This window comes from Pseudochaenichthys georgianus, chromosome 19, assembly GCF_902827115.2.
Source record: "Pseudochaenichthys georgianus chromosome 19, fPseGeo1.2, whole genome shotgun sequence".
Classification (NCBI taxonomy): domain Eukaryota; kingdom Metazoa; phylum Chordata; class Actinopteri; order Perciformes; family Channichthyidae; genus Pseudochaenichthys; species Pseudochaenichthys georgianus.
The window spans coordinates 23,486,942-23,502,442 of NC_047521.1; the positions used below are offsets into that span (position 1 = coordinate 23,486,942).

General features: G+C 42.8%; 1 protein-coding gene across 1 annotated transcript in view; it reads left to right on the top strand.

The window, feature by feature from the left end:
• LOC117464609 (uncharacterized) overlaps window positions 1–9,434 on the top strand; it is a 30,946-nt gene extending 21,512 nt beyond the window's left edge. Inside the window, 6 exon segments of the mRNA XM_034107138.2 lie at window positions 1,135–1,284; window positions 3,459–3,643; window positions 4,128–4,267; window positions 5,629–5,783; window positions 5,864–6,075; window positions 9,017–9,434. Of these exon segments, the coding sequence (XP_033963029.2) occupies window positions 1,135–1,284; window positions 3,459–3,643; window positions 4,128–4,267; window positions 5,629–5,783; window positions 5,864–6,075; window positions 9,017–9,044 (870 nt within the window). The 3' untranslated portion in view covers window positions 9,045–9,434.
• Window positions 9,435–15,501: the final 6,067 nt, after the last annotated feature.

The window sequence follows — 15,501 nt, forward strand, 5'->3', positions numbered from 1 at the left end:
TCGCCACTAACACCTCCTTAGGCCGTACTCTGAAGGGAATGATGACGTGTGTTTACGCTCAGATTTATTCTCTTCGTTTGGTTACCCTGAACTCCATTAAATCTCTTTGGGAAACAGATCAGAAGAACTTTGGGAAAAAGCCCTCGCTAATGTACACAATCTTCTATTTGTGCTAGACATGGACTGATTCAGTGCCAAGTAGTACATCGCACACACTTCACTAAACTCAGGCTCTCTAACTATATAAGGAAGTGGACCCACACTTGTGACAGATGTAGCCAAGCACCGGCGAGTCACGCACACATGTTCGGGTCTTGTCCGGTCTTACACTCTTATTGGACTGACATCTTTTAGATCACCGTCAGAAATGACTGGAAAACCGGTCGCTCCTAATGCCATGACCGCACTGTTCGGTGTAACCCCACCCACATGGCCACTCTCTTCTCTGGAGACAGCCTTCATAGCCTTTGTTACCTTACTAGCCAGACGCCTGATATTGCTCATGTGGAAGTCTCCAACATCCCCTTCACACACCTCGTGGTTAAAAGAAGTCCTAAATGCAGCCAAACTCGAGAAAATAAGGTGCATAGTGAGGGGCTCCTTGGGGACATTCCACAAGACGTGGAACCCCTTCTACAGGTATATACGGGAGCTGGACATGCCGGATGTCTCTGTTCAATAAGGTGGTGGACCTGCGGTGTTAAACTGTGATTAGCGGGCGGCTGACTGACCAACAAGTGCTGTGTTTTTTTTTTATTTGATATATTCGGTCTTTTTGTTCCATTTATACACATTATTTGATCTCTACCTTTGCATTATGGTATAAATAATGGACTTGGACCCAGAGCCTTTAGATTCTGACTTTGTTTTTGTTTTTTTGTCCTGTCGCAGTCCATTTTTTGTTTTTGTTTTATTCATTTTTTGTTTGTTTTGTCTTTGTTTTTTATCCTGTCGGACTCAAATCACACTGTTGTCATCCTAACTTGTTTGCCAACTGCTATTGCGTTGTCTGTCTGGATGTTTGTTGATTAAAAAAAAAAAAAAAAAAGTAAAAAAAAAAAAAGGAATGAAATGAAGGAAACGGCCTTTCAAGGAGTCATTATAACAGCATAAAAATAGTTTGTTAATTTGCAGGTGTGGAACTTACTTAACGGCCTGAACTTGCACAAACTGGAGCCCGTCGACACCTCCGAAGTCACCGGGTTGACCTGTCTCCATGACAACCAGCTGTTGGCTGTGGGATGGAGCCGGCGGGTCGCTCAGTACGACGTCGCAGCTGCAAAGGTACAATTCAAAGATGATTACAATTTGATAATCAACCACCTTTTAAACTAGGGTGAAAAATGTTCCACTGCTATGTCTGATAAACAGGTGTTTAATGAAAGACAATAGAGAAAGATATCTAGAAATATGACATGAATTTGAAACACATCATATCGCTTGTTGGCAGTCTTATTCCTCCTGCTATCTTTGGCCCATTGCTGCAAGGTGGCTTGGATTTCAAAAGTGAAGCAAGTGTGTTTTGGACTAAATACCAGACACAAACAAAATAAAACAAAAATGCAGACATTCTTACATTTTTATCGTGCATATCTGCTGGGGACTTATCTGCTGGGACACAGGGGACTTGACATTACGTCAACATAGGCCGACCTGGGAGTGAGGATGTGGTGTCTGGGGAGTATGCTCTTCTTTGCACTGCCAAGTGAAACAGCACATTCCAGCATTAAATCCATTAACAAAGCAGCACACATAACCTAATAACCAAACAGCTTGACTCAATCAAGATGTCTTATCCTTCACACTTAAGCCACAAGTTCTTCCCCAGATGTGGAGGATGAATCCCACACTAATCTGATAACGTCTTAAAACACTGCTTGAGCTTAAGTTCTTTAAATCAGCCTAGAGTAGAAGTACTATTTGATTAAATCCAATTGTTAAATCTGTAATACCTTTAAAAACAGATCTCTTGTGTCTTTTCTTGGAAGTACAGATGTCTAAAACACCACGTGCTAACCCCCTGGTTTGAAGAATTAAAGTGTAAGCATTGCCAGTGCCAGTATAAACACACATATGAATCGCTGTATGTTATAAAGAAGTCTGAATGTGCATATTTTGGCACCTCAAATCCTTGCGTTACATTTGACCTCCCCACCTTTAAGCAACATCTGTCTGCGGTTAGATCCATCCCTTAAAAACAGTAGTAACATTCAGTCCTCGTGCTTTTCCAGCAAATTCTCCGTGCTGTTTTCCCCCCACCCCCTCATAATGTTTCGCTTTGTAAAGCTCCATGTTTCAGCAGAGGCGGGTTTCCAATGTTTTTTTAGGAGTAAATGATATCAGCGAATGATGTTGTAAATTACCCTGCATGCACCTGGGGAGATTACAGACATGTGTGCCATGCGAGACATCTGCAGCTGTATTCCTCTGAAGTTTACCACGCTGAGCCTCCAGATTCATTTTGAACAGCTGACCTCACTGTAGCCCAGAGGTGTAAACAACAGCAGTAAAGCAGAGAGGGAAATGGAGCTGCTTTCCACAAGGCAACACAAGTAATTAGATGTTGTTTCAGACCGTTTGTAAACTGTCACACGGTGGGAAGCCATGTGCAGAGAGTTTCACAATGTCAGGCAACAAGTTCACCCACACAGTGAAAGCCTGGAGAGAGCATTGTACTTTTAGTTTTCTGAGAAACTTTTCTATTTTAGTACAACAACAACAGCTGCTTTTTCAACCTGAAAACTGCACACAAATGAAACACCAGTGCACCCATGACCACATTATATTCAAATCTGTGGTTGGCAGGTGTTTTTTGGGCATCATTGGGCAAAAGATCCAGAATATTTCAGCATATAATTCAATTCATCTGAGAGAAGAGTACCGTACTTTTCGGACTATAAAGCGCACCTGCATATAAGCCGCAGCAGCTAAATTGTCCGTCTGTCTTGCTCTCGTTCCGTCTCTCGGTTCCACTTTCATTTTGGCGCGCTACCTGTCTCACTCTTTTCCGGCCTCCAGCTTTTCCTGCTGGAGCGCGCCGCTTAAAGGTGGCGGGCGCGGACCGGTCATAGAGCCCGTAGGGTTAAAGGTGGTTAATTTTACCTGTAAAATCCATAGATTTAAGAGGTTCCCTAGTGGCCGTTAGCTGTACAAAGAAAATGGGGAAAAAAGTCGCGGCTTATAGTCCGAAAAGTACGGTACTTCGTTTGTGTGTCCTTTCAGATAAGGAAGAGCCTGATAAAATCGCGCAGTAAAATGAGCTATTCCACCATTGGAAAACATTTGCCTACATTTCAAAGCAGGAAAGACAGACTTATCAAACAAAGAGTCTGACAGTTAAAAGTCAAAACAAGTTCAATATTGGTGTTAAAACATTCAACCGTCTGCCAACCGTCTGCCAACCGTAGCGGCGTAGCTGGTGTTTAATATTTACATGTCTATATTTACCTCACATATAGGATTTGTATGTAAGAGCAGACATGAAGTGGAAGTCCAGCGGTGTCCACAAATCTGACATCCTGGCTGTGAGTCAGTGCTCTCCTCTGGGGGTCATCGCCACAGGAAGCTATGATGGAGAGGTCATTATCTGGAGGCTGGAGACACAGGGGCCGGCGCTCCACCTGCAGAGACCCACACGGGCAGGGTGAGGAAACACAACGGTGATGTAAAGATAGCCAAAGCTGTGGTGAAGCTGGTGGAACGCAGCAGATCGCAATCACTCAAGAACTGCACGTAAATACATGTTTGAGGTGCTTGTACTTTGCATTTCCATTGTATGTTACCTTATACTTCCCTACAGATCAGAGGAAATTGTGCTGCTTGAAAAAAAACATAAATACGCATAAAGATTAAACAAACATGGCTCCAAATAGGGGTCTAGTTGGGGCTCTTCATCACATTCAAAAGGTAGCATAATGCAATATCTCCCATATGAAGCAAAGGTCAGGAGAAAAGGCAAAAATGAAAAATACAAATCATGTAGCAGACATTTTGTTTTTTCATCTTTTTCTAACCATTAATCTCACTTCTCTAGTCTGGGGGAAACATTTTTTGTGTCGAAAGCCCTTCGTCATCACTGGTCCATTGTTGTGGCCCTTTTGTTTATTTCTCTGCTTTTACACATCTAGAGCGGCGCCCCCTGTGGACGGCCTGCTGTTCCTGCAGCACCGAGCCGGCAACAGGAAGTTGAGAAACCGAGGCGTCCTGGTGTCATCGCAGGCCGGCCGTCTCTGCTTCTGGAGCATCACCGGACAGACACACACCTATGGTGAGGGGGGGAACACGGAGGTATGGTGAATCTCGGTGCAAAAAGTTCATGACGTTAGAATACAACTCTCACAGCAGGACAGAGCACCAGAGCAGTTGACCAGCAGCTGTCAGGTTGAATGCTCCTCCTGCGAGATGGATTCACAAACAGACAGAGAAGTGGCAGTCAGGCTGAACTGTGGTCGGCCGCCTCTACCATTCCTGCCAGCCCTCAACTATTCCTCTTTCCAGGGCCTGTCTGTGTTTAGTGGTCGGGGACTCATGAACTGTGAGAGGGGTGTGTGTGTGTGTGTGTGTGTGTGTGTGTGTGTGTGTGTGTGTGTGTGTGTGTGTGTGTGTGTGTGTGTGTGTGTGTGTGTGTGTGTGTGTGTGTGTGTGTGTGTGTGTGTGTGTGTGTGTGTGTGTGTGTGTGTGTGTGTGTGTGTGGACTAGCATTACTATACTTGTGGGGACCTACATCTGTTTACATAGTCACGTGTGGGGACTCGCTTCCCTTATGGGGACAAATTGGAGGTCCCCATGAGGGGGATCATTAATTTTAGGGTGAAGACTTGGTTAGGGTAAGGGTTAGGGTAAGGTTAAGGTTAAGGGTTAGGTTAAGGGTAGGGTTAGGCATGTGTTGGTTATGGTTAAGGTTAGGATAAGTCTCTAGGAAATGCATGTAAGTCAATGTAATGTCCCCTGAAGTGATGTATACATGGTGTGTGTGTGTGTGTGTGTGTGTGTGTGTGTGTGTGTGTGTGTGTGTGTGTGTGTGTGTGTGTGTGTGTGTGTGTGTGTGTGTGTGTGTGTGTGTGTGTGTGTGTGTGTGTGTGTGTGTGTGTGTGTGTGTGTGTGTGTGTGTGTGTGTGTGTGTGTGTGTGTGTGTGTGTGTGTGTGGATAGTATTATCCTACAAACTGAAAACTCTGTAAAGTGTTTGCAGTCCACATATTTTATATATATTTACAATAACAAGTATTTTATTCTACTGTACCGTATTTCAATTTGACATTTTGTTTCATCTTATACATAAATAATGTGCCTTTTCCTGCATTTTTACCAGAGCAACTTGCACAACTTACCTTTTCTCTCACAATTGTATGTCTCTATTTTCTTCTTAAATGGATCGCTCGTTGCTCTGCTGGAGAAGCCTTGGACTTCTCATTGCCAACTGCTGCAGCTATTGTGCAAATGACAATAAAGCCTTTGCAGCTTGAATCTTGTATTTCTGAATCTGGCACAAACCTCAGTACTGTAGCTAGATTGACTTGCAGGCAACTTCCTCCCTGTAGACTTTCAAGAAAACAAACAACAGCAGACTGTAGTCAGAACCCTTTAGATGTAACACTGCACATTTCATTTTCTTACCTTCTGATTTCAGGCCAGTTTTATTCTCCAGAGCAGCCCGGTGAGCGTGTTTTGAGCCTGAGCTCGGATCAGCCAAAAAACACCATCCTGGTCTCTGGAGATACAACCGGCTGGCTTCAGATCTGGGACATCAGTGACTATGGACTGGACGTCCAACATGATGAGAGTGTAAGTTGGAGTCAATCAAATAAAAAGTGTGTAATGTACGGTAAATCCGCCTTTACCTGAGGTGTTCTCTTTACTCACAGCCAGTGTGTGAGCGGCCTCCTCTGCTGCAGCGATGGAGAGCTCATGAGAGAGCGATAGTGAGCGTGGACGTCCTCGAGGTGTCCGGCAGGTTGTTCGTCCTCACAGCCTCGAGTGATGGCTCCGCTGGACTGTGGACAAAGGAGGGAGATCATGTGGGTTTCTTCGGACAGGAGGTTATGTGGAATATCTCAGAGCCAGAGACTTATCAAAGGTGAGGCTAATGAGCTTGTAATAGCTCACATGTGGAATAGTGTGAAGATGTACCGAATCGTATTCAAATTGGTTTTTGGGCATCGTTGGCGAAAAAGTTCCATAATAATATTTAAGCATAAAATGCATTGGGTCTGAGAGGAGACGAGATTTCTGCACCTCTTGCCTCTGTGTACAGCTTTTGAAAATCTAGCCTGTGATGGAAAACCATTCGCACTTGTGGTGGGAATTTGGATAGAGAATCAAACCATTCAGCTGTCTTCGTCGTATTTGATTTCTTGCAAGAAAGTTCAGTCAGTCATACCGAGTGAAAAGACGAAGAGTAGAGTTTGGGTTGCATATTTAAACACAGAGAGAGGAGAAAGGGAGGGGTTGAGCCTGGTGATAATGAAAGGAGCATTCTGGAAGTTTAGGGAGGTAGGGAGGCCATATCAGGATGTTCTCAGTTCACCTGAGTTGAAGGTCATGCTGTTGGTGCACATAGACCAGGGGTGTCAAACTCAATTTCATCGCGGGCCACATCAGCATTATGGTTGCACTCAAAGGGCCTGTTGTAACTTTAAGACTATGTAAAAATACATATATAAATATATCATATATATAAAATAATGTATTATATTACATCATTGCCTCTGCATTGGATTATCGGATAGGGTAATAACTTCATAATTAACTACGTCTGAAAGCAGAAGTCTAGGGCAAGTCTCTTCAGTGCGTATGTCCCAAAATGATTTAAAAAGAAAAGCCAAATTCTGGAGAAAAAAGAAATAGAAGTGACATTTTGAAATAAAAATCTAATTCTGAGAAAAAGGAATTCTATGAAAAAATGGATATTTGGAAGAAAAAAAGGCAAATTCTGAGAAAAAAAGGCAAATTCTGAGAAAAAAGTCATATTTGAGATGCATTGTGGGACATGTAGTTTATTGGCAACGTGCTTCTGTAGCATGTAACCGTATAATAAACATATTATATTCTTTGCAAGCTCTTGTGGGGCCACATAAAATGAAGTCGCGGGCCGAATGTGGCCCCCGGGCCTTGAGTTTGACACCCCTGACATAGACTGTAACTAACACTGCAACAAATGTTCTTAATAAGGAATTTTCCCAAGCTTAGCAAAGAAGTGAAAGTAGTAAATATAGATAAACATTAGCAAATAAGAATCACACAATGATATTATTAAAGTAATAAGTGAGTATAACGTTTTTATTACACACAACAAAAGTTTTCCATTGGACACAAGTGCATGTGCCTTCAAATGAGGAAAAGCACAAGAGAATCCTGCAGCAAAAACAACTTCAATATTGGCGATTGTTGCTAATAGTTTAGCCATCTGCTAACCGTAGCGGCGGAGCTTCAGCCTTCACGCTTCCATGTTTGAGGGCATGAGTGATTAAATAAAAGGGTAAAATGCGTCAACATGCTGCTTGTGAAGCATATTGAATCACACATTCCAAATGTTGAGGATCACCAGAGCAAACGTGGCCTTTTGGGGGATTTGAGTATAAAATTGGTGGAGTCAACAGGAGAGTCCAACAAAGTAAATGATGCCAACAGGGAATGGTTCATTCAAAATCTAATATAGACGGAATATGTCATGGGTGAGTGCTTCCTTCAAAAGAAAGTTCCCTTGTTGTTTCCACAGGAGTTTTTAATAGAGACTCCAGTTTGGTTAAAGATCATAAACTCTGGCTTGGCCCAGGCCCTTTGCTGTGTGCCTGAATGTATTTCTGTCACATCTCGGGTAAAATGAAGTATAAAGGAAAGAACTGTCTGAAATAACTTACATCAAGACATGAAAGCAGTGCACTAAAGTGAAAGACTGAGTTAGCACATTATATAGCATGCTTATATACATTTTGTGGTTTGGGGTCTAAGAGGCAATTATGTTGTTTGTATTAACTTCTCTTTTTACTCTCTGTGGCTTCTGATTGGTCGACCATCCAAAGAGCACTAGAAAACATTTCAATGTCTCTGCAGTAGTGTTTTATAACTCGCCCACCTATTTTTATAATGCATCAAAGAATTCCACATAGGAATAATTGCCCGAGAGGTTTTCTCAGGACATTTAGTTTTAAACTCATTTTGCCACAAAAGTCTCAAACCGTCAGATGTTTTTTTAAACAGCTAATCAGAGAAAAATGTAATATGTTGAAATTACCGTCAGGAGGGTTTTATTTACCCAGAAACTAAGTCCACACACACACACACACACACACACACACACACACACACACACACACACACACACACACACACACACACACACACACACACACACACACACACACCACACACACACACACACACACACACACACACACACACACACACACACACACACACACACACACACACACACACACACACACACACACACACACACACACACACACACACACGCATCCTTTCCCTGACCCAAGCATTATCCAGTCCCATTTGGCTCTGCACTGGGAATGTCACTTTCCAGTAATTACCACTATTGCTAGAATCCCTCTACACGTGTGTCTATAGAAAATAGTTACATGTACAGGTCAGGAGGGCCTTCCAAGCTGATTAAACCTGATACTCTGATTATTTCATGTCCAATTTCTCCGCGTTATGGAGAGAAAAGTCAGAGCATTCCTCACATTCTCCTCCTCTGAAGTCAAGCTCTCGGCTCGGGAACATGTGGGCAATGTTCGGCTCCAGAGACGAAAGCCAGATTATAAAAAATCGAATTAAGCGTGCGCATGCTCAAGGTTCATATGTGTGTGTTTGTGCAAAAACATTGCCTACATTTTCCCTTCACTGTCTCTCCATTACTCAGAAGTTGCCAAAATAAGCGATTAGCTGTGCTCTCTCTGCAACCACACCCAGGCAGAAATAGTTACGTACACACACACACACACGGACACACACACACACACACACTAACTAACGTTGTCTCCTGTCATCCACTGTAGCTTCACCCACCAGCCTGGCAGAGAATGACCACGAGCCTCCTCAGCAACCATGGTAACCTGTAAACACACAATCAGCAGCCGATGAGTGTAAACACTTGTCAATCCCATCTCAATGGCCTTCTTTGCTTCGATCCACCAATGCATCCAACCATCAAATGTGTGCGTCAGTATCTGTGCAAGAACTTCTGCCAGGCGGTAGCTTCGTGCCACATGAGGAGACGTGACGGATCGCTGTTGATTGGCTGTTTTTGTCCCCGTCAGACTCTGGCCCTGCATTAGACAGATTTGCGGATTACGGGGTAATTTTCCTTCCCTACTAAAGTACCTATCTGTATGTTCTAACTGACTGCACAAACAAATCATCTATAATTATATTTGTATTGCACTTCTACTGTATGTTCTCAAATAAAGTTTGACATTTCGCAAAAAGTGATATTTGCTTTCTTGCTTCTTTGATCAGAGAATGTATTCCTTGCTTATGTCTGTACGGTAAATATGAAGCTACAGCCTGCAGCCAATTAGCTTAGCTTAGCAAAAGGACCGTAAACTGATTAGAAAAAGCTAACACAGTCTCCAAACCCACTCATTAACACATATCTTGTTTGTGTAAAAACTGCAATTTATGGTTTTAAGAGGGGTTATATGCCAGTCTACTGTATCAGACGACTGTATTTATTTTCTAGTCATCACTGTGAAATTGCTAGGTGAACAGCCCTCGAGGTGATGGTTAGGACAAAGCCAGGCTGGCTGTTTCGCTTAGATTCCAGTTTTTATGCTAAGATAAGCATACTTTCTAGCTCCAAAATGAACAGACAGACCATTTAGTATGTACAGTAAATACTCTAAAATTGGACTCTTAATTGTATAGGTTTGTGGACATCGAGAAGCAGCCAGGATAAAAATACTGGTCAGCCCACTATAATATTTAGCGACTATAAATGTCTCGATCAATTCTGGAGGAATGTGAGGGCGCTGCTCCACTTCCTTTTTATCCCAGCTGTGGCTGAAGCGCTCCACGCTCAGGCTAAAGTGTTCCAGAAAATTTGATTTGAGAGGATAATAAAAGAGGGATATAGGAAGAAAATGAGGAATACTGCCATTCTGTAATGGGACAAATCTGGGTTTGCATGCATGCCTTTCTCGCCTCCTCTTTTTCTTGTTTTAACTTCTCTCAATCTTTCAATTGGTTTTTCCATCTTTTGTAATCCTCTCTTCTCTTTGCTGCGACCTCCTCCCTTTATATTGTGTGCATTTCTGTATGTGCTAATTCATGTGGGCTGAAAACTGAGAAGTCATCTCTTCCTCATCTTTTTTTAAAGTGAATAGTCTTTTCATTTTTACGCTGAGAGTTAGATGAGAATATTCAAATCCCTTGTGTTTGTAGGCAACATGAAAGATAGTCAGCAGACGATTAGTTTAGCATAGAGACTGGAAATGGCTAGTGAATATAAAAAGGAAATCTTCCATCCAGCATCAACTTTTTAACTTTTTCTCCCTAGTGTTTCCAAGTGTATTATTGTTGGCGGCGTGTTGCAAAGACAACCAGATCATATCCCTGCTATCCGTTTTCCTGCTAGCAACAACATGACAGAAGAGCATTTAGTTACTGAGGTGGTTTCACTGCCCGCCCATTGAACCACTGGGGATATTTTGTAAAGAACTTACTGAACATTGATACTCTTTGGTAACCGGTGATGGCTACCAATACTGAAACATAATCCTACCTTCGTTCTGCTTTGGTGGAACAATGGTTGACACAGTTCTTTTGTGCCCTGAATCGATCCTTCATTTCCCTGGAGAACAGGCCTGAAGGCAGACAGAAGGCATGTCTATTGCCACTTTTGCATTAGGTTTGTTAATATGTTTGTTTCATTCTTACACAACTTGACATGTAGTTAAATAGAGGGTTTCTTTCTGTAGGGTGACAACACTCCTTGCTTCCAGCCAGGCCCGGTTCCAGAACAAAATGACTCAGGGTGCATCTGAGATTAGAGAGGGTGCAGTGGTAAAGTGCTATTTTTATAAGTGGGGGGTGGACCTAACACCCTCTAGGGGGGTGCTCACCTCCTCTAGGGGGTCCGGGGGCATGCTCCCCCGGGAAGATTTTTTTTTTCATATTCAAGTTAAAAGCATCAATCTGGTGCACTTTGAGAGCAACATGAAGAGATCTATGGATACATCTCAACACCCATATGAAACAGAACTGTAAACAGATTTACTTTTTCTTTATGGATATTTTACAAATCACTCCCCTTTTAAGACCGAAATGTCTACAGGCATAGCAGAAGATGGCATATTTTTTACATGAATATTCCAGCCAATCTCTGTTTTGAAACCATGAGCTGCAAAATAAGCGCCTTACCCCACTGTATAGGCGAGTCGGGTACTTTTTTAAATATACCTGGGCAGGCTCTGTTTTGCCGAGGTCCTCTGGCACTTGCGGGCCGCCGAGGAGTGGCGGTGTTTGGGGTAACGAAGACGGCTGCGGCTGCTCTGCCTCCGTGGGCGAGGCGGCAAAGCCGGCGAGTCGGGCGTTAGTGTCCACGACAGTGGCCGCAGGTCCCGCGCACCTGACATAATAACGTTACTTACCGTTTAAATTGACCAAATAAATGCAGCAGACAATGTTATTTAACCACAATTACAATTTATTTTATTTCAACTATATTCTTCTTCTTCTTATTATTACTATTATTATACATGTAATATTTTTCATTTATTTCACTTTTTATTATTATTTTGTTTTCAAATGAGGGTGCATAACGACTCAACTGAGGGTGCAATGCACCCTTAAGCACCCCCGTACAACCGGGCCTGCTTCCAGTTTAGCTAACTGAGAGCTAGCAGTCCTTGATAGCCTTCTTTCTTTGTGCTCTGTGCTATTTAACTCAGTCCTTGGAGTCCTGTTGTCATTGTGAGGTTAACCGTGAAGTTATTACCATATATACCATATCAATATTCTGGCACATTATGTTTTATTTCATTCTGATAGATCCAAGCTAGCTGTTTCGCCAATCATAAACTATGCTAGGCTAATGGTAGGCTAATTCCCAGATTGGTGAACTATTGCTTTAAAGGTTGGGTATGTAATTTTGGAGAAAGCAGCTCGAGTGCGCTAGAATTTGAAAATACACAACCGGAACAAATCTGCCCCTTCCTTCAGACTTCCTTACAGAGCCCCTCCTTCAACACACACGAACCATGACACGAACGCGCACATGACCAATGAGGGCACGAGATAAGTTTGTGCACAGATGGAAGGCTGACAGGCAGGTAGGCCGGCTCAGATGATTGGTCGTGCTTTTTACAGCGCTACGGCTTCCACAGATGAAATTATTTTATGAATTTATTGTCAAAGCATTTCATGTATTCATTGCTATCGGGTTGTTAAGAGCATTCCATGGAATATAACAAAAAGTGTTTCTGAAATAAATGACATACCCCACCTTTAACTGTTTTTATCGCTACATGTTCCCCTTGTATTTGTGAAAAAGCAGCTTCACAATACTCTTATTGTGTTGTGTTTTATCAGCAGTGTGACATTTCTGGATATTTGAGACTTTCTGGGTCATCCGAACAAACAAAACATGAGCCATCTCATCTTTCTCCACCAAACCCTGTGCTCATCATCAAAGCTCTACTGAATTGCACAAATAGTCGGCAGAAGACTCAATGCTCTATTCACGCTTGCTTTCTTCTCATATTCGATATTGCATCTTCTCTGCATGCTTGCCCGCTCATCCCTGTAATCGGGGTTATTTTAAGCACCGGTCTGGATGTTTTTCGGGGTTTGAAGCGAGCTTTCTTTGGGTTAAACACAAACAGACACAGCTGGGACAAACAGGGCCAGTCATCTAGTCCAGTGCTTCTCAAACTTTTTTCAATCATGTACCCCCTTTGAAAAAAAAATTCAGCCAAGTACCCCCTGATCAGCGCAAAAACAATTTGTTAAGGAAAAAAGGCCTATATAAAGAGGTACTGCACCATCAGTGTCTGATTTATTAAAACAACAACATTATTTGTAACTGAGAAACACTTAAATGCTACATTTCAAATGTTTACAATCCATCACTAAATTCATGGCAAACTAATTTTAACTTCATGCAATAACACTGAGACGACATTAGTTGCATTGAACTGATCTTTTTAATAAGTTGTACAATGTAGTGAGAAATATGGGCTTGTGCTTCACTGAGGATCTTTGTCATTCTGACAGGGAGGCCACTGCAGTTATTACACAAACCCACACTGCTCAAACTTCATTACTTTTCCTAAAATTGGTATATTTATTTATTTTGGGGTGTGGGGAACGAAGAGAACAAAATATATGAGCATTTTATGAGCATGGGATTTTGACCCCTCCTATAAACATATGCATAATGCTGCGCTATACTTTGCGGCCACACGCCGTTGCCAAGCAACGCCTATTGTGTAGGTGTCCTTTGATAAGCAGGCAGTCAAATAATTAACTAGAACTAGCTAGATCTGATAGATTTGGACATAAACGCGAGTGAAGTCTAACCAGACAAGAAAGAGAGATCAGAGATCAGATCAGCTGCTGCTGACGGAGAACACGCAGCTTTGCATGATCACAGCTCCGCCGCTGTGACGGACCGTTGAGTGGAGCAAAATACACAAGAGTTAGACCTAACACACTTAGCTAGTTTATCTACTCTGGAACTAGCTAAACTAGTTATACATATATTTATTCTTTGCTGCCGGGTCACTTATTACAGGTTCAGCGAGCTGCACGAGACTGACGGGCTGTCAGGAGAGGGAGAGGAAAAGAGAGCACTGCGTTTATTTTTCCCATTTTATTATCCAGAATTACTGTAAACCTTTGAAGAAAGTAGTTAATCTACTATTAGTAGTTTGCTTAAATGCATTACTTATGTTTTTTTTCATTAACATAAAATAAATCTCACGTACCCCCTGCAGTACCCCAACGTACCCCTAGGGGTCCATGTATCCCCATTTGAGAACCACTGATCTAGACTACACAGGCGTAAGACAACAAAGCATTACTGAAATGCGTCGCATTGTCCGAAATATCCCCAGTGTTTTGCTAATTAGCCCAAATTCAGTGAGAACGTATATAATAAAAAAACTAGATGACACATTCATACATTTCTCAGTGCTTTGCCTGTGACAGTGTGACCTTCAATTTAAGCATTTTTTGTACCTAAAACTCATTTCGAAAATACAATTTCAAAAGAACACGTACCATCGACAGAAACCTAAATTGGAAAACTAATCCATCTGTGGAAAACATGGCGTCTGCTGGTCTAAAGGCAAATATGTTAACATCATACATTTGATTCATGAGAACAGCAAAAGCAATCTCTTTTTGTTTTTGTTGGCGTGTTCTTCAAATACCTTTCAGGGGGCAATCACCCAGCCTGGTGGTGTGTGTGTGTGTGTGTGTGTGTGTGTGTGTGTGTGTGTGTGTGTGTGTGTGTGTGTGTGTGTGTGTGTGTGTGTGTGTGGTGTGTGTGTGGGTGTGTGTGTGTGTGTGTGTGTGTGTGTGGTGTGTGTGTGTGTGTGTGTGTGTGTGTGTGTGTGGTGTTGTGTGGAGGCAGAACAGCAGCTCTTACAATCTGGCTAAGTGGCGGGATAAAGATTCCTTTCACTAATTTCCAACATCATAGAAGAAGGAAACACACCCTGGAGAACAACTGCCAGACACTCATGCGTAATTTCGTCTGACAACCACACACACACACACACACACACACACACACAACACACACACACACACCACACACACACACACACACACACACACACACACACACACACACACACACACACACACACACACACCCACACACACACACACACACACACACAGCGCAGATGGGAAATGCCCTGAGAGGTCTTCATTGCTGCAGTACAAAGCTGCTTAGGGCTTTTAGAGCCGTAACGGCCAACAAGCAGCGAATGTAATTTATACACTGTATGTTTTCACAGGAATCAGAGAGGGGGAGAGCAAAGAGAAGGTCGTCTGTGAACGAGGGGAGGTGTTATTTCTCCCTGCGTGTTCTCTCATTTGAAGTTGTGCAAGAGTTAGTCGTTTTTCTCTCAGTACTGCCTTTTTCTGAGCGTGCGTCTCTCTGTCGGGGTTTATGTTGATTTATGTTGTGGGAACTGCTGCAGGAAGGAAAGTGCAGCTGGCAATTTCTGCCCGGAGCAAAACAGGCTACAGGTCTGTGGCGAAAAAGGCACGAAAGAGAAAGAGCGGAGAGAAGGAGAAGATGGCAGAAGAGCAAAGAGGATGAAAGTTTTGAAGCAGGGATCACATGAAAGCATGGGGGAGAGGAGATTTGTCGCGATGAAGGAGGAGTGAAAGTGGACGAGACTGGAAGATGACAAGGGGACGGGAATCTTGTCTCCACGCCTTCTGGGGCTGTCAAGGCAAGTCACACACACTCGTACACCTTCGAATCTACACATGCCCACTCACAGTCCACCATGCCAGAACATCG